At 35.3% G+C, this 17,772-nt stretch overlaps 1 protein-coding gene and 2 non-coding genes across 3 annotated transcripts; all 3 read right to left on the bottom strand.

Moving 5' to 3' along the window:
* Positions 1 to 1,845: 1,845 nt before the first annotated feature.
* Positions 1,846 to 14,547, bottom strand: LOC111489830 (glutamine--tRNA ligase). The gene is made up of 23 exons (XM_023138241.1): positions 14,266 to 14,547; positions 13,978 to 14,028; positions 13,722 to 13,793; positions 13,476 to 13,575; positions 13,259 to 13,354; positions 10,059 to 10,120; positions 9,809 to 9,910; positions 9,613 to 9,708; positions 9,247 to 9,399; positions 9,084 to 9,139; positions 8,809 to 8,899; positions 8,642 to 8,728; positions 8,232 to 8,429; positions 8,053 to 8,151; positions 4,597 to 4,728; positions 4,371 to 4,507; positions 4,160 to 4,259; positions 3,983 to 4,078; positions 3,599 to 3,699; positions 3,407 to 3,512; positions 3,218 to 3,307; positions 2,996 to 3,125; positions 1,846 to 2,145 (listed from the first exon to the last, which is right to left on the bottom strand). The coding sequence occupies exons 1-23, from the start codon at positions 14,401 to 14,403 to the stop codon at positions 2,054 to 2,056; spliced, it is 2,385 nt and encodes a 794-aa protein (XP_022994009.1). The 5' UTR covers positions 14,404 to 14,547; the 3' UTR covers positions 1,846 to 2,053.
* Positions 14,548 to 17,009: 2,462 nt separating this feature from the next.
* Positions 17,010 to 17,092, bottom strand: TRNAS-AGA. The gene has a single exon. It is a non-coding gene; the product is annotated as a tRNA-Ser (tRNA).
* A 512-nt stretch (positions 17,093 to 17,604) lies between these two features.
* Positions 17,605 to 17,686, bottom strand: TRNAS-AGA. The gene has a single exon. It is a non-coding gene; the product is annotated as a tRNA-Ser (tRNA).
* Between the last annotated feature and the right edge of the window lie 86 nt (positions 17,687 to 17,772).

Genomic DNA, 17,772 nt, shown 5'->3' with positions numbered 1-17,772 from the left:
AGAAACGAGTGTCAGGGAGAATGCTCGTTGGGTTCTAAAGAGGGGTGGATTGTGAGATTCTACATCGATTGGAGAGAGGAATCAGCGTCAATGAGGATGTTGGGTTCTGAAGGGGGTGGATTGTGAGATCTCATATCGGTTAGGGAGGAAAACGAAACATTTTTATAAGGGTGTGAAAACCTCTCCCTAGCATATGTGTTTTAAAAAACTTGAGGGGAAGGGGAAAACCCAAAAAGAACAATATCTGCTAGCGGTGAACTTGGGTTGTTACACTTCCCGTATCACGTGACAAAAACTGTTGAATTAGGCATGAACGATTTGGATCAATTCGTTTCTAAGAACTATATTAAGATAAGACACACAACCTTATTCATATGATACAGTCGAAAGTCACTCGAACTACAGTCATAAAGGGTTAGCGCTCGAACTACAGTCATAAAGGATTAGCGAGTGATGTGCTCTTATTGGGGATAAAAGGTTGATGAATTGGTGCTTAAAACTCATGAATTTCCTTTACTAAACAACATTGTTAGCAGATTGAGAGAGCATTTTTTTTTGGAGCATATAAACAACATTCTTAGCTAATTTGATCTAATTGATTCTGAAATTATTGTAATTTGAGCAGAGGGAGATGAAAGAGAGATAGTGAAGGACTGAAGTGTACAAACAAATTTGCTTTTCATAGGTTAGTTTGTTGTTTAGGTTAGTAGCTGGGTAAGTGAGAAGATTAGAGATAGATCACTTCTCAACACTCAAAATACAACAAGTTTATGAGTTAATATAAGAAGATTAATTTTGTGTGATTTGTTTTAGAAAAATTATTACTTCAATCTTTCACTAGGTGAAATGTAAGATTCGAGTCTCGAAATTAAATACCCAATATTTTTTTTTTCTAAGTTTTAACTTTTAGACTTTAAGTTTAGAATCTAAATTTTGCGATTAAATTGAAAAAAATATATATATATATATATATATATATATATATATATATATATATATAGATATATATATACACATACATATACATAAGAAAATAATAAAAAATTAGAAAATTTGGTCAAGGTCAACCTTAAAAGGGTATTAGGGGTTTTCATAAGAAAAAAAAACGAAAAAGAAGAAAGACAAGGATGTGGAATTTGGGCCCAAAAAGTGATTCTTTATCTAATATTTATTTCTCATACAAAAAAGTGTGATATAATCGTAGAATACGACATATGAAGTATTTTAGTTATATAATTAATATATTAAATGATATGATTGATTGTAACAAATTTATCAATCAATATTCGGTTATTACTTATTAACTTAAATTTGAATTCTTATTCATTTGTTTCAAACCATTATCTTATTCGTATATTGGTTCGATTCACTTTTTTAGTAGTAATTCTCGTTAGAGTATTATAGGAGTTCGATGTACCACCTCCAATTATTAAATTAAAATAGGAATCTTCAAAATCGATGGGACTTTTACATGCATTTTTAATACTGAAGTAACTTTAAAAAACACGTTCTTAGGGAGCTTAACTCGTCCAACTCACCTCTAAAAACACTTTGAAAGTTGATCCCAACTCATCTTGTATTATCTTCTAAATTTGATGCCCAAATCAATAACACAAATCCAACAATATCGTCACTAATTTTATTGATTAGTATCCATTATCCAATACCTATTCAAAAGAAGTATTTAGCAAACTCGAGTTCATATGACATGAGATTAACCTGCAGGATTATCAAACTTATAGATTGTAAGGAGCAAGTCTCAAACCTGGCCTACTAAATAGAATAACCTCCAAAGCCCCTAATATTTCCTACCAAAGCAAGGCACTTTCAGAATGAAGAACCAGATGAAGCTGAAGACTAACTGATTAAGGCTATTTGGAGATGTAAAACAGGTGTGTTTAGAATGCCACAACATCTATATTAACGTGAGTGGTGGACAAATGTAAAGTTGGTACGTATACGATCGTTAAAGTGATAACTTTACCAGCTAAAACACCTTTCTTTCTTTTTTTTTTCCTCTACTTTTTTCATTGCATTTCTTTCTCTTTTCAACTCACTTGCTGCTCTTATAGCTATCTCTCAGCGTGACTGTCCGATTGAATACGAGTTTCTCAGGAGTTGAGTCGTTATCAACCGCAAAATACCCTGACAAAGTGTAGAAAATAGAAAGATTTGAAAGTCAAAACAGAAGCACAACACGAAAAAATCAATAAGGAAAATTCTCTTAAGCAGCCTATCCAATTCTCCCCGTGTCTCTTACGAGGATTAGGATTACATATTATATCCAGAGGTCTCCACTGTTATATGTATAGGAAAAGAAAATGCAAGCAAGCAAGAACTTTTCCTGCAAGAATCATCAATATTAAAGATTTCCCTGAACCCGCCTGATTCCTAAAATTTAAAATTTAAAAAAAAAAATGTGGGGGGACAAGGTACATGTAGCGCTACCATCCCTACAATTTGGAGCTAGGTTATCTGCAAACAAGCAACAGAAGTTTCGAACTATGTTCTTTGGAAATCTACTTTTGCCGAGAATGTGCGGAGGCATAGTTTCCTACCGTCTTTTGAGATGGCATGGTTCTCTAATCAAGGATTGTAGGGTTATGACAAAGGACTTCCTCCAGCATTCTTCATTTTGAGAATACTGGAAACCTTTGAGGCAGGCCAGCTTCTTATTTATTTACTTTTTTCCTTTTTAATCGTACGTTCTTGGCTTGAGGATAGAAGAGTAGGAGGTTTTATTAGTAGGATTCTTTAAAGAGATATGAAAATTTTCGCACTTCAATACCTCCTTTGGTTTTCTCCAAATAGAGTTTTTTGAGTTGCCTTTGGCCAATATTTTCTGCTTGATCTTTCTTTTTGTTCTTTCATCATTCTTAATAGAACTCTCGCACAAATTTAAAATAATAAATAAAAGAACAATAATGAAAATATAAAAAAATAAATAATTATTCAACTAAAGCATAAACCATATTTGAGCAGTCAAAAAACTTACCAAGCCTTTCAAATTGGAATGTGTCCCCAACAATAGCATTCCTAAGTTCTGGTACAGCATATGCACTTGGGATGACTACTTTAGAATGTGGGTTCAAATCAGCAAGCCAATCATCAAGTTCAGCAGGGTTCTGATATCGAAAAACCCCCAAAATTAGAAATAAAAATACAAAAAATGCATGGAAACAAACACGCATGGAGAAAAGCCATAGGCAATTCCAACCTCAGAAAGGAATAGCTTGTCAAACAATCTAACTTCTACATTGAGTGGATTAACTCCTGGGGAAGGTTGTGCAACCCAATGTAGGACCCCCTGCATAAAAAGATAGGTCGAAAACATGATTACTACACTGCAAGCTTTAAAGAACATCTAAAACTCTACAATAAAAAACTTTGGCCTAACAAAAGAAACCTTTGGCTTTGATTTCTTGGAAGCATCATATTCGGCTCGAATCTCAAGTACAGTTTCCTTATCATCCGCAAGGATAACATCCGTACATTTAATAGGATATGCATACCTGAAACCAAAGAAGAAAATTATCATTTTCTGGCATGTGTTTGTATGCAAATATAATGGCAAAACAAAATAGCAAGCATTAAATACCTCAGAAGGACAGACTTTCCAGGTGCAAGACCATAGTAATCTTTTGAATCTTTCAACCGGAAATCTGATTGTTCTATGTACACAATATTGGAAAAGGGAACCTAATGCAATAACAGAACGATAAAAGTTGAGATATTAACTGAAAATAAAGTTGAGTTATCCACAATGAAAGAAATGAAAATTACAAGAAATCGAACATAATTATTGATAAGGTTCACATTTTAGGGATTGCCTTAGTATGATTGATAAAAAATGCTTCTTAGTAAGCTGAAATAGCGCCAATTTTAAAATTGTTGGGCAGATGAAACAGGTCTTGAGATTTTTTTATTTATAAATCAACACCAGACGCATATAGAACAGTATAAAGAGAAAAAACAAGTGCACCTTATAAAAGGCCGATGCCTCATCTGCTTGAGCTTCAGGCCATTTCTTGGCATCAAGATCCAAAATTGATCCATTTTCTAAGTTTGTAATAACAACCTGAGAGCATAAAAATTTCATCAAAAAACACCAAACAAGAAATGTATTACAAGAAATCTAATAACAATCAAAGATGGGAACCTTAAGTGGCTGCAAGACAACCATTGCTCGTGCAGCAGTTTTATTTAGCTCTTCTCTAATGTGATATTCAAGACGATTAAACTGAATCAAAGAACAGTCACTGCAACGAAAACATCAAATAGTTATGGCAACAATAGAAAATAAATGCAGCATCAAATGCAACTGACTTCTTTTTACATGTACATATACTAGGGCAACTACAAATTCCAACCTTCTTGTAATTCCCATTCCTCGAACAAATGCATTAATTGCAGTTGATGTAACACCTCTGCGCCTAAGACCAGCAAGTGTCAATAGGCGAGGATCATCCCAACCATCAACCCATTTTTCGGTCACTAGTCGATTTAACTGCAAAGGACAACATGTGGTTAGTGAGGAAGCAAAAGATTAAATATCTAAGTTGTTCAAAAATAAATTTAAAAACATGCCACACCCACCTTACGCTTAGACAACACATTATTTGAAACATTGAGGCGAGAATATTCCCACACATACGGTTGATAAAGGTCCAGTGCATGCAATAACCAATAGTATGAAGCACGACGTGTTTCAAATTCCAAGGTACACAGCTGAGAGAAGACAACAGAATAAAATAATGTACAGAGATCATATTCTGACCATCAATTACGTAAATGATGAACAAACATCACTATGCAAACAAGCTGCATAATAAGAATAAAACTCTGACAGGAATCCTTAATTTACATAAGAATTCTCAACTGAGAACATACAACTATGACCAATTCAAAAGGGTCAGAGTCTCTTCCACACTTGACTGACTTCAAAAGACAAGAACACAACCTTCAATGTTTACAAAACCACCTATATAAGAAAGACAACATAACCAACAGCGGAAGCTATAACTTCCTAACACACAAAATTCATATATCATAACAAACAATTGCATAATAATAACTACTACTTATCCTTGTGGATGGTGACAAAATTTCCTTTTTTACCCCCTTCTAGCATAAGCATTCGCAATTGGAGGTTTAACAAACTCAAGTTTAAGATCCAGATACAGTGGGAGGGGGAAAGTTATAAGAATGCAAAGATAAACAGTTTCCAGGGGTTTTAGGAGTCTAACAACTAAGCTAAGTAGTGGCACATTCTAGCTTTTACCCCAAGCAACAAGGGGTTGAAAAAATCTTCTCAAAACAACCTTGGAATAGAAAAAAAAGAAACAAGTTGTAGATACACTCTATGCTAACAAATGGAGACGTTCTTCATGCATCTCAATACATTTCCCTTGAATGCACCGATGTTTTATGAGGAACAAGGCTGTTTTAAATACAGTACATATGCACTATTTATAAACAGTGCTACAAGGAACCTACGATCTCAGCAAACTGAGCTAATCAGAGAAAACATTCCATTTTCCATGTCCCCATAACCACTCCCAGAACCAGGTACAAGCCACAAGAGACAAGCTCCAGAAAATTTAAAAATCACCCGCCACTGGCCAATTCAAAGATCTCCAATATTATAAGAACTAATAAACGAACAATATACTTGTTCAAGCATCCAAATATATTTGCCACTAAGAACGCCAATATTATTTTTAAACAAATAAGCTGCCTAAAGATATTTTCTTTTGAAGAGGCAACGCAAATGCCTAACAAAAATTATAAGTGAATATAAAATTGAAAGCAATGAAAAAATATAATATAGTTAATTAAAAGAATTAAATTATTTTATAAAACTGAATAAATTCAAATGAATTAATAGCCAACTGGGATCGAAACAGGAACAAAATGACACTAATATAATTTTTGGAGAAAAGGTCAATCATACAACTGAACTTTCTAGGTTAGGTTGAATCAATTGAAATCCTAAACTAACAATTTTATCCATTAAAACCCTCAACTTTCAGAAGTGAATCAATTTAGACCTTCTGTTATTGGTTCTGAACTATTTGCACTTAATTTATATTCTAAAAACAATTCACTTAATTACATTTATAACAATTCAAAAACACCTAAATAAGATTATTCTCCTCCTAAAATCCTACCATAGTAGCAAGAAAAATTATTGCATAGTTATTCCTACCAAACAGAGAAAAATAGAGAAAAAAGGGAAGAAGAAAAATCTCAATCATATTGACGAAAGCAACTACTTTTTATGTGATTCTAGCTTTTCCTCCTAAAATTAAGTTAATCCCTACATTGAAAAAAGCCATGTGCACGTATGAGAATTATGCTCTAACAATTTAAAATAAAATCTAAATTAATTAACTTAGGGAAGTTGGGGGCTTAAAGGAAAACAATTATTAGTTTTGGGTTTTAATTGATTTAACCGAATGTAAATTAACTTTCTCTTTCTTTTATACCTAAAATATTAGTAATTATACAGTGATCTAATATAACTCAGTCCTCAGACCACTGTGTAAAAATTACATTTATTAAGGTATTCTACCAATAAGTAATATACTCTTGCAGGAGGTGGAGGAAGGAGAGCCCAAGGTTCCAAATAAAATATCAAGAAATATGCACGAGAAATGAAAATACTCAGGACGCAAGCTGTATGCATGCTGTTCCTGGGATCCACTATTTGGAGGGGCTTCCCCACTTCGAAAGGAGGGCTGACTACTTTGATCAATAGTCTTGTCAAACATCCCCTCTTATTTGAGGTCAATCTTCAGAATCCCTTCAGAATCCATGTGGCTATTCGAAGAAACATTGAAAAGATTTTCATAAAGTCCCTTTGGAAGAGGGCTGACAAAGTCCAAGGGTGTCATCTTATTAGTTGGGACCAACTTTTGACTTCTCGTCTTCTTGGAGGTCTGGGTTTGGTAAATCTTAAATCAAAGAATTTCTGTCCTTACAAATTGGCTATGTAAGTTTGAGAAAGAAAACAATGCCCTACAGAGAATGGCGATGAAGAACAAATTTTGTGTGGAATCAACTAGAGACTTTATCAACAATGTAAAAGGAATGGTTCCTTCAGCCATGGAAGGAAATTGCAAAGATCAGTAGTTTTTTCTGGAAAATGAGAGTTACATGATGGGAGATGGCTGCGAAATTCTAACTTGGGAAGGCAAGTGGATCAAAAATCGGCCTCTAAAGGTGATGTTCCCCACATGTATTTCAAAAGCTAAAACCAGTGAAGGCCATCGGCTGTGGAACTCCATGGACCGAAACTGGGAATTGATGTTGAGGAGGGGTGTTTTGACAGAGAGCTTGATGAGCAGAGCAACCTGTCTTCCATTTTGGAGCGTGTAGTGGTGTCTAGAAAGTAGAAACTGGTGGAGTGTTCACAGTGAAGTCAGCTTATTTGGCATTTCAAGAGAACAGAATGGTTAAGTTCTTTTTGTGGATCTCAGCTCACGGAAGTATAAATACTATGACAAGGTTCAAATGAGATTTCCCTACCCATCTATCTCCCCGAATATGTTTGTTTTATGCCAGAGGAACACATTTGATCACCTTCTTCTACATTGCAATTTTGCTAGCAAGGCCTGGGATTACCATAACTTGTATGGTTTGAATTGGTGCAAGTCCCAGCGAATAGATGTTTGAATTGGTGCAAGGCCTGGGATTACCATAACAGGGTTTATTATGAAAGGTGTTTTGTAGTTGATATGGAAGGAAAGAAGGCTACAATCTTAAGAAATGGTAGAATCTTTTTAGAAAAGTTCAATCTTTGATGATTATCGTGACCTTGTTTAGTTCAGTCTCTGATCGAGTAGCCAACATAAGCTATTTTGTAATTACTCCACTTTCTTCATCAACCTAGATTGGAAGGTTTTTATGTAGTTGGTCTCTTGTTGGGAAGGGGGCTCCTTGAGTCTTTGTCTGATAGGTTAAGTTTTGGCGGTTGAATGATGAGCTTATCATTTCTCATATAAAAAAAAAAATAAATAAAATAATGAAAACATATCAAGGTAAACATACCGAATGTGTTATATTCTCAAGAGAATCCACGGTGCAGTGTGCATAATCGTAGCTTGGATAAATACACCACTTGTCTCCAGCATGTGGATGAGGAGTAAACTGGATGAGAAAGTTGCAACAAAAGGTATCAGTGTCTAATGAATTCAGATGTGTGTCAACGAGCTAAAGAAGAGACTCACCTTAATACGATATGCAATAAGATCATACATATTAAAATTATCACTCTGCATGTCTTGTTTCATTCTAAGAGTCGCCTTGCCTTCCTCAATCAGACCTTGCTTCATTTCGTCAAACAATTTCAATGACTCAGCCACAGGCCTATCCCTCCAGGGACTATTCATCTTTTTCTCTCTGTACTCCTTTATTTCGTCAGGAGTCTAAAACCAACAATTGAAAATATACTTCAGTCAAACAGATGTCAATATTTTCATGATTCAATAAACACTGACACAAGCACGAAAGTTAAGGTAGCTGATTAACTCATGATAATTATCAATATTGAGGCCTCACAAATGGTATCTTAAAAGGAAGCAAGCACTGCCACTGCAATTCAAATGAAAAAGAAAAGGTACACAATTTGCATAATGACCTGGTGATCCACATAAGCATGACCCCTACGTATGAGCTCCACAGCTAGCTCATACAGATCTTGGAAGTAATCACTAGTATAAGTAATCTGGTAAAGAAACAAGTAAATGGTATCAAGATAAAGAACAGATGAAATAAATAATTGACCAAAGTGGACTAAAATTACACCTTGAAAGGCTCCCAACCCATCCACTTGACAATCTCTTCTATATGATCAATATATTCCTTCTTCTCAGCTTCTGGATTCGTGTCGTCATACCTACAAGCACACATTTTGGAACAGCAGCAAAAATAAAACAGCCAACCATATTGTTCAAACTATGATATTGAAAGCAACGGTCAGAAATTGTTGAACGAAGATTTAAGGTAAAAGAATGTTGAACTTAGTTACATATAAAAAAGATATATGAAGATTGTTGAAAATACAAGAAAAGAAATTTAACCTCAAATAACAACCTCCACCTCGCTCTTTTGCCAGGCCAAAATCAACAAACATTGCCTGATAGATCATAATGATAATGACAAATAGAGGAAAGTTTCTGGTCAAAGACTGAAGACAGCAATTGAAAAAAAGACAAAAGCATATAAAAGAACAGCTGATACTACCTTGGCATGACCAATATGAAGATAACCATTTGGTTCAGGAGGAAAGCGAGTAAAAACTCTTCCCCCTGTTGCTTTTAGGTGCTTTTCAAGCAGCTCCTTGGTGTTGCAACATCTTAGGATAGTTCCATTACTGAAAAATACTTCAGTATGAACCTTTCAATTTGTAAAGAAAGAAACTTGTGTTAAGAAGTGTACTAGTTTCCAGGAAATCCTTCACAAGCATTTACTAATTCAGTTCATGCAAATCTATTTTGTATGGAGAGATGAGAATAGCTGATGAGTTTTCTAAGAGAAAAGTATAAAAAATTATTTAGAAAAAAAAGAGACATAATCCATTATAGAAAACCAAGTATCAATTTAATTTACCTTATAATTATCCTCTGGCCGGGGGAATATTAAATATGGGTTAAGATCTTCCTCAGATGGAGGCTGTTCCACTGAAACAATAGCAACAGATTTATCCTGCAAGAGAGTCGAGAGTTATAATAGAAAATAAGGTACAAAAGGACTAGTCATCACACAAAGAGATACAGGAACTACACAGTACAGAGGATGTACTCACGTCTACTTTAGCAGGCTTCTCTTTTTTCTTTTTCACTATCTTTTCATTATCTGCTGCAGTCCTTTCACCGAGTAATTCAAATAATTTGGAATCAATATATTGCTGTCACCATAAAGTAAACGGGTAAAGGAAAAACAACGTTAGAGAAACAGAAAAAAAAAATATATAATAGGAATAAATTAAATGGGCACAATCATATGTAGTTATAGTACAAACTCATAAAAACGAAGTTCTCATAAGTTAGAAGCACCTTTACAATCTTTGGATCAGCCCAAGGATGCTTCTTCCGTACCTGCCCAAACAAATCACCCACTGCAACCAAAAGAAATACGTAAATATAGTTCAACTAACTTGAATAACTTTTGTAAATATAAACTATCTATATGCATGCAATGCCAATGAACTTTCCATCCTAAATAAAACAGGCAGCATACAAATACCAACTGGCATGCAATCTGGCAGTTACACACTGCAGAAGGGTACAGAGACAACACACAGAACCTATGTGCAATTTCGCCCCTAGAATAAATTTTCCATCCCTGACCCTTACTTTCATTCCATACACGTGCGCTTACTGCTTATGACAATTCCATTCTCTAAATTTAGAGAGTAAAAGAGGAAATCATTCAATAAATTCATGGAAAACCTAGCCTACAAATTTTCCATTAGAAAAGTCAAATGGATGTTCGATATCCTAAGTAGCGAACAAAGCATAAATCTATAAGCTTAAATATATATGGGTTTATAGCCCCTCTCTTTGACCATTAGGACAATTGGGCTAACCGGTGGTTTGTTTTTCATTGCATGGTCAGATGTCACCTCTAAAGGGGCTAGATCTGTGCCGGGATATGCCTTTTGATAAAAGCAACAGACATAAAAATAATAATATAATGATACATAAATGATCAGAAAAGTGAAAAGGAAACCCTGAGATACAACTGAATACACATATATTTAGATTGATGCAATCTATTACAAGCGTGGAAGGAAAGTTTTATGTGGCCATTAATGTTGTCTGATAGTAAAGCATATACATAACAATTAAGAATGAATAGAAGGGCAAAACAAAGAAGACTTTATCCGATGAAAAAAGCAACACTTAGCTTAAGAATGTTGGATTAAAAAACAACACCAATCAAGCACAGACGCTTTGCAGTACAGCATAACAATATGAAGCATTGAACCAAAACAAATTATTAACAAGAGAAATTAGCATTGGTCATACAGGTTCATTTTCATGGAAAAAAATGAAAAGAGACTGATGCTCAAAAGATACAAAACTCTACACAGGAATGAAAAGAAACCACTAAGAAGGATTACAAAAAAGAATGTCAGGCTGCGAGCAAAAGAGACTGAAGAAGAAAGAAGAAAGAAAGAGATTTGAAACCTAAGAATAATTTTTCATTCATATTAGATCTTAAGTCAAATTACAAAAAGAAGATAAAATATCTGTCAAAGAAGCACAAACTCAAATGCACCCAACCGCACAAAACTCCAAACCACCATAATAAATATCTCCATAATCTTCCAAAACAAAGCTTCATAAAAACAATCAACAACCTTCAAACTCCAAAATGAATAAAAAAAAATTGAAATTGAACACGATCTTCAAGATAGCACGAAAAGCAAACAGCCCTCAAAGCCTACGGATTACCAATAAGTAATTTCCATTGCTATGTAATCAAAATAGTGAGTGAGACACAACTGGATCTTAATTTCTGGTGACTGAAGAGTTATTTCTTCCATCTATAAAGAAATAGAATTTGGGAGGGATTAATGATGTTGATTGCGAAATTTCAACTAAATTCATTTTATCTCTAATTTGGAAGGATAAAGAAAAATATTTTCAAATGCTTCTGCAAAAGAGTCTTTGACAAAAATTCATCAATCTCTGTACCTACTAAATGTGCTTCAAAATCCTCATTGCTCATACTATCATCAAATATTGCATTAGATTTGCTATCATGAACAGTTGGAGTGGAGACAGGATCCTTGGTGGTGAGTGAAATAGTGACATCTTTGGTTAAAGTGACATTTGATCCAGGAGGAGTGATCACTAAAAGTATAAAGGAGTTAGAGGTTGTGAAAGGGGCTATTTAAACTTTGGAGAGAAAGTTAGAGTCGAACACTAACTTCTTCCAAAATGTCCAAATTAATAGTTGAATTTTTAGGTATGCCAGAGTCATCTTTCTTCCGAGTATAATGGAAAGGGTTGCTTCAATGAGTCTTTTTTTATTTTAGAAGCATGAAGTGTAGGTTTGAAAATGATGGAAACCTAAATAGATGATTGAGAAGACCAAACGTTATTTGTAGAATGTTTTGTATCCTAAGATTATCATGAAAAAAAAAAAAAAAAATCATCCAACTTCTACGGTTGAACATGCAATGGAATAGAATTCAACTCAACATCTTTGGCCAAAAAATCATCAATAGAATAGTAAAGTGTTCATCCATCATAACTTGATTCCACTAAATTTGCAAAAATTGGGAATTGACAAGTCCCCTGATATATGTCCCCAAAATGAAGAGAAAAAATGTTGACCAATTACTTCAAAACAAGAATGCTTCCAAAAAGGTAAAGGTAAATTCTACAAAGATATCTAGCAAAAATATCCATCAATAAGCTTTGGATGAGAGTGTTCTTGAGACCATTTCTCAATTTTCAGGTGAAGATGTCCAATTTGCATCTACTTGCCATCAAACTACAACTAAAAAAAATCAATACTCAATTTCAACCACACCTTATCTGCCATGAAGGGACTAATAGCAATCTTGGATTAAAAATATGCCACTGAAGTATTATGAATTTTCAAGAGTTGAAGGCTAACAATCTAGAAACTACCAAGATAGAATTGAAGTTCATTTCTACCACTTTTTTTCCTTTCCTTACCAAAAATGTAGAAGCATCTGATCTCTTCTTTTGTACCACTTCCACGTAACTTTTGAGGAGTTGATTAAAGTTGACCAGCTCTGACTACAATATTTATCCTTTTTCAATATGATTTGTATAAATGAAAGCTGAGTACTGATTTTTCTCAACTTTTAAGAGAAAATCTCTGATCATTTCCCAAAAAACTACCCAACCTTTCTTTTCAACACCGACAAGTACTTGTAATTTCTTTCTACCTCTACAACTTCCTAAGATGCCACCATGTTTAGAAGCATATCTAGTAATCATCATCAAAAGAGAAGGGTAAGGAAGTTGGAGGACTTTGAAGAGCACAAAGGCGTCAAGGGTGGAAAGAGGGGAGAGTGAAACCCTAGGAGAAAGAACCAAAAAATAAAAAAAAAAAAGGGCATAAAATGGTCTATACTCGTCTCACAACTTTTCCACACTCTTCTCCACATCCACATATCTTCAAAGAGAAGCTTAAGAAACCAAATAATAATGAAAATAAAAAAACTCTGAGGCAACACACTTCGAATCTCTAATATGAGAAAAGTACTAACCATTCGTTCGATAACGTTGCTCCAGAATTTCATTTTTATGTTCTTCAAAAACCTCATTCACAGTCTTCTCAATTTCTTCAACTGAAACTTCTACACCTGCATGAACATATAATATAATCAAGTTATTAACACATAGCACAGAACCATGGAGAGAAACCAACGATAAGTGTGCACTCTACTAAAGGATCAAGCTGAATAAAAAGTAATATTATCATACCAACACCACATTTATCTTCAAATTCATTTAATTTAATATCTTCTTGACCTGCAGCAGAAAAAAATGAAAATGCCGCTTCCAATTGAGCCGGCATCTTTATCTGCAAAGTAACATAAGATATTAAAAGAGCACGTATTGTTGTATGGTTACAATTATCCAGCAACTTAAACAAGCAGCTCAAGGAATGACACAATAAGAAGGTATTTCAAGGATGTTCGAGATGGTTATTTCGTTAAGAAAGAAAACCTTATTTGAGGTCACATATTTCAGCAATATTGGTCGATGAACAAGTGCATTTGAAGGATACTTTGTCGCAACCTGAACATAAATGCAACGCCAAGCTATTAAATAATTCAAGGAAGTTTGTTTCCTTTAGAGGATATAATAAGTACAAACAAATATTTACAGAAGTAATGAAACAATTAAATGAATCAAGTATTCTTCAAGAAAACCCGTCCAGCTAACATTTCCCAAGAACTTAGAAGTAGTTGGAGAATCTTACAGTATACAATAGATTTCCAACAGCCTTATCGCATCCTTCAAGCACGCCAGCCTGAAAATAAGGGATGAAAAGTGATGAAAAACAAACTTACATTAATTTTCCCGACCTCAAACCTCAATTACGTCAAATCAAGACAACATATAGCAGAACTATTAAGTTTTTCAACAAATCCGTCTCTTTTAATGATCCACTACACATTACACACGCTTTCTTTCATTTCCTTCATGTTTCACTTGTTTCATCGAGTAATCACAAAAACTGACAGGGATAAGAGACAAGTGAGAATACCTCATGAATAACGGCATTGAGATTGGCAGTGACCTTATTGTTGGCAACGGTGTTTCGTGCAGTACGCTCATCCAATCCGATTCTCAGAAACTGCTCCAGCAACTTGTCCTTGTCGAGATTCTCGTTTTTCACCGTCATTTCGGACGCAAATGGAAGACGGAGGAGGGAGAGAGGGGAGTGGAGTTATTAATGGAGATAAACCCTAACAAAACTAAGGGGGAATAAAATGGAAACAGTGAGCTGCGTGGTGTGGAAAGCTTCTGCCATTGGATTCTAATTTTTGGACACGATTCTGCATTGACCTAGTGGGTACAGAATGTAAAGTCCAACATTTGAAAGCCCCAAGTTGCAAAATAAAATACTTGGCCTTCAAGCGAACCTTTTTTATCCAATTACAAAAAACGTTGATATTGAAAAATAAAATAAAAAACTAAAATTCAGCACAAAATTACGAGTTATTGTTGTTAGATGAGAGTGTCCCACATTGATTAAGTTAGCTAATGGTCATGAATTTATAATTTAAGAATATACTCTCCATTGATAGCAGACCTTTTGGGGAACCTTAAAGCAAAGCCATGAGAGCTTAACAATTGTGGAGAGTCGTTGTTCGTCTAACAATTCTAACTAAAATAAAATACTTGACCTTCAAGCAATCCTTTTCATTTATCAAATTGGGTCGGATAGATGTAATTTTTTTTTAATTTTATTAATTTTTTATTAAATAATGAACCAAATTATTTATTTAAATTTTTATTTTTAATAAAAATAACATGTTAATTTATAATGTAAAGATTTATAATAGAAATTAGGATATTTAAAGAGGTTTAAAGCAAAAGTTGCTATGCTTATCATAATTTAATGTGCAATTCAAACCCTATTACATACCCACAATTATGTTAAATCTAAAAAAATAAAAATGGATGATTCTTACTAAGCTTAATTCTTAATAATTGAAAAAGGAAAAACATAATTGGCAAGATTATAATCCAAATTTGTTTTAGTTAAAATTTAAAATAAATTATTATACTTAAAATTGGGCGGGCAAAGCTCACATGATTTCTGAGCAAGTCAGATAATCACTTCGGCACACCCACCACCTTACCATAATTGAGCTTGGGTTCCCTCTTAAGAGATCATGACACCGGTTGAAGAAGTACGACCGTGACACACTGCATCCCCCACATAATTTCTTGTCATCCTCAGTAACCATTCATACCATAATGGTGGGATTCGAACCTACATAAGGCAAAGCCCACATGATTTCTAGTTATGCTCGATAACCACTCCGGCACACCCACCTATAATAATCTATAGTCTTGCCTAATAACCTCTCGGGCAGCCCCACCAACGGAGCACATAATTTTAGGATTGTTTTAGTTAAAATCTAAAAGTATAGTCATGCCCAAGTGCCATTCAGGCAACACGAGCGGTGTGTGGTTGAACAAGCTTTGATAAAGAACAAGTGATGCTAAGTTTGATTTTAATGGGGAATGGGGCTTAAGGAAAGGATTCTGCACTAGTGATGTTCATTTGACAAAAATAATTCTCATCGAAGGTTTGACAAAATACCAAAGCCAAATGAAAATTACTACATACCCCACATAATTTCTAATCCATGGCAGGATTCGAACCTGCGAGGCAAAGCCCACAGATTTGTAGTCATGGTCGATAACCACTCCGGCAACCCCTGCAACGGAGCACACAATTTTAAGATTGTTTGAAAGCAACGACGCATGTGGTCGAACAAGCTTAGATTCTGTACAAGTGATGTTTGGTTGGCAAAGGTAAATCTTGTTGAAGGTCTTAACGAAACCACAAAGCACAAAGCCGGATGAAAATTTTGAATGGGGTTTGAGTTCGAGATCATCACTGCAATAGACTATAGTCATGCCTAATAACAACTCGAGCAACCACTGCAATGGAGCACACAATTTTAAGATTGTTTTAGAGCAGCACGAACGACGCGTGTGGTCAAACAAGCTTAGATTATGTGCGAGTGATGTTTGGTTGGCAAAGGTAAATCTCATTGAAGGTCTGACGAAACCATGTCTAATAACCACTTGAGCAGCACGAACGACACGTGTGGTCGAACAAGCTTAAATTTTGTACAAGTGATGTTTGGTTGGCAAAGGTAATTCTCGTTGAAGGTCTGACGAAACCACAAAGCCGCATGAAAAATTTGAATGGGGCATGAGTTCGGGATCATCACGCCGATTGAAGAAGTACGACTGTGACACACTGAAAGAAGAAAAAAGAAGGAAAAAAATTCATTCGTGAGTGACCGGATTCAAACCTGCGCGAGCAAAGCCAAAATGATTTCTAGTCATGCCCGATAACCACTCCGACACACCCACCCTGCCATAATCTTAGTCATGTCTAATAACCACTCGGGCAACCCTTACAATGGAGCACAAAGCCGGATGAAAAATTTGAATGTTGGGATCATCATGCTGTTTGAAGAAGTACGACCGCGAAACACTAAAAGAAGAAAAAAAGAAAAAAAAAAAACTCATTCGTGAGTGGCAGGATACGAACATGCGTGGGCAAAGCCCACATGATTTCTAGTCATGCTCGATAACCACTCCAGCGCACCCATCCTACCATAATATATAGTCATGCCTAATAACCACTCGAGCAACCCCTGCAATGGAGCACAAAGCCGGATGAAAAATTTGAATGTCGGGATCATCATGCTGTTTGAAGAAGTACGACCGTGACACACTAAAAGAAGAAAAAAATTCATTCGTGAGTGGGCAGGATACGAACCTGCGTGGGCAAAGCCCACATGATTTCTAGTCATGCTCGATAACCACTCCGGCACACCCACCCTACCATAATATATAGTCATGCCTGATAACCACTCGGGCAACCCCTGCAATGGAGCACACAATTTTAAGATTGTTTTAGAGGAGACGCGTGTGGTGATGAAAATTAAAATGAAAATAAAACATTCATTCATGAGTGGCAAAGATTCGAACTTGCGTGAGCAAAGCCCACATGATTTCTAACCATGCCTGAGATAACCACTCCAACACACCCACCCTGCCATAATCTGTAGTCATGCCTAATAACCACTCGGGCAACCCCTGCAATTGAGTGAAAATTAAAAAAAATTATTCATGAGTGGCAAGATTCGAACCTGCGCAAGCAAAGCCCACATGACTTCTAGTCATGCCTGATAACTACTCCAGCACACCCACCCTTCCATAATCTTAGTCATGCCTAATAACCACTCGAGTAACCCCCTACAATGGAGTAAACAATTTTAAGATTGTTTTAGAGCAGCATGAATGACACGTGTGGTCGAAAAAGCTTAAATTATGTGCAAAAAAATTCATTCATGAGTGGCAGGATTCGAACCTGCACGAGCAAAGCCCACATGATTTCTAGTCATGCCCGATAACCACTCCGGCACACCCACCCTACCATAATATATAGTCATGCTTAATAACCACTCGGGCAACCCCTGCAATGGAGCACACAATTTTAAGATTGTTTTAGAGGAGA

This window comes from Cucurbita maxima, unplaced genomic scaffold (assembly GCF_002738345.1).
Source record: "Cucurbita maxima cultivar Rimu unplaced genomic scaffold, Cmax_1.0 Cma_Scf00014, whole genome shotgun sequence".
NCBI classification, from domain to species: Eukaryota; Viridiplantae; Streptophyta; class Magnoliopsida; order Cucurbitales; family Cucurbitaceae; genus Cucurbita; species Cucurbita maxima.
Note: the sequence above shows the minus strand (reverse complement) of the source record. Positions and strands in the feature narration are given on the sequence as shown.

Excerpts from the sequence above, each read along its gene's own strand:
- LOC111489830 (XM_023138241.1), bottom strand. The coding sequence starts at position 14,403 with ATGACGGTGAAAAACGAGAATCTCGACAAGGACAAGTTGCTGGAGCAG. Across the intron at positions 4,079-4,159 it reads TTGTCTTGCAGCCACTTAAG|GTTGTTATTACAAACTTAGA; the intron begins GTTCCCATCTTT and ends TTATGCTCTCAG. Across the intron at positions 3,308-3,406 it reads CCAAGAAATCAAAGCCAAAG|GGGGTCCTACATTGGGTTGC; the intron begins GTTTCTTTTGTT and ends CTTTTTATGCAG.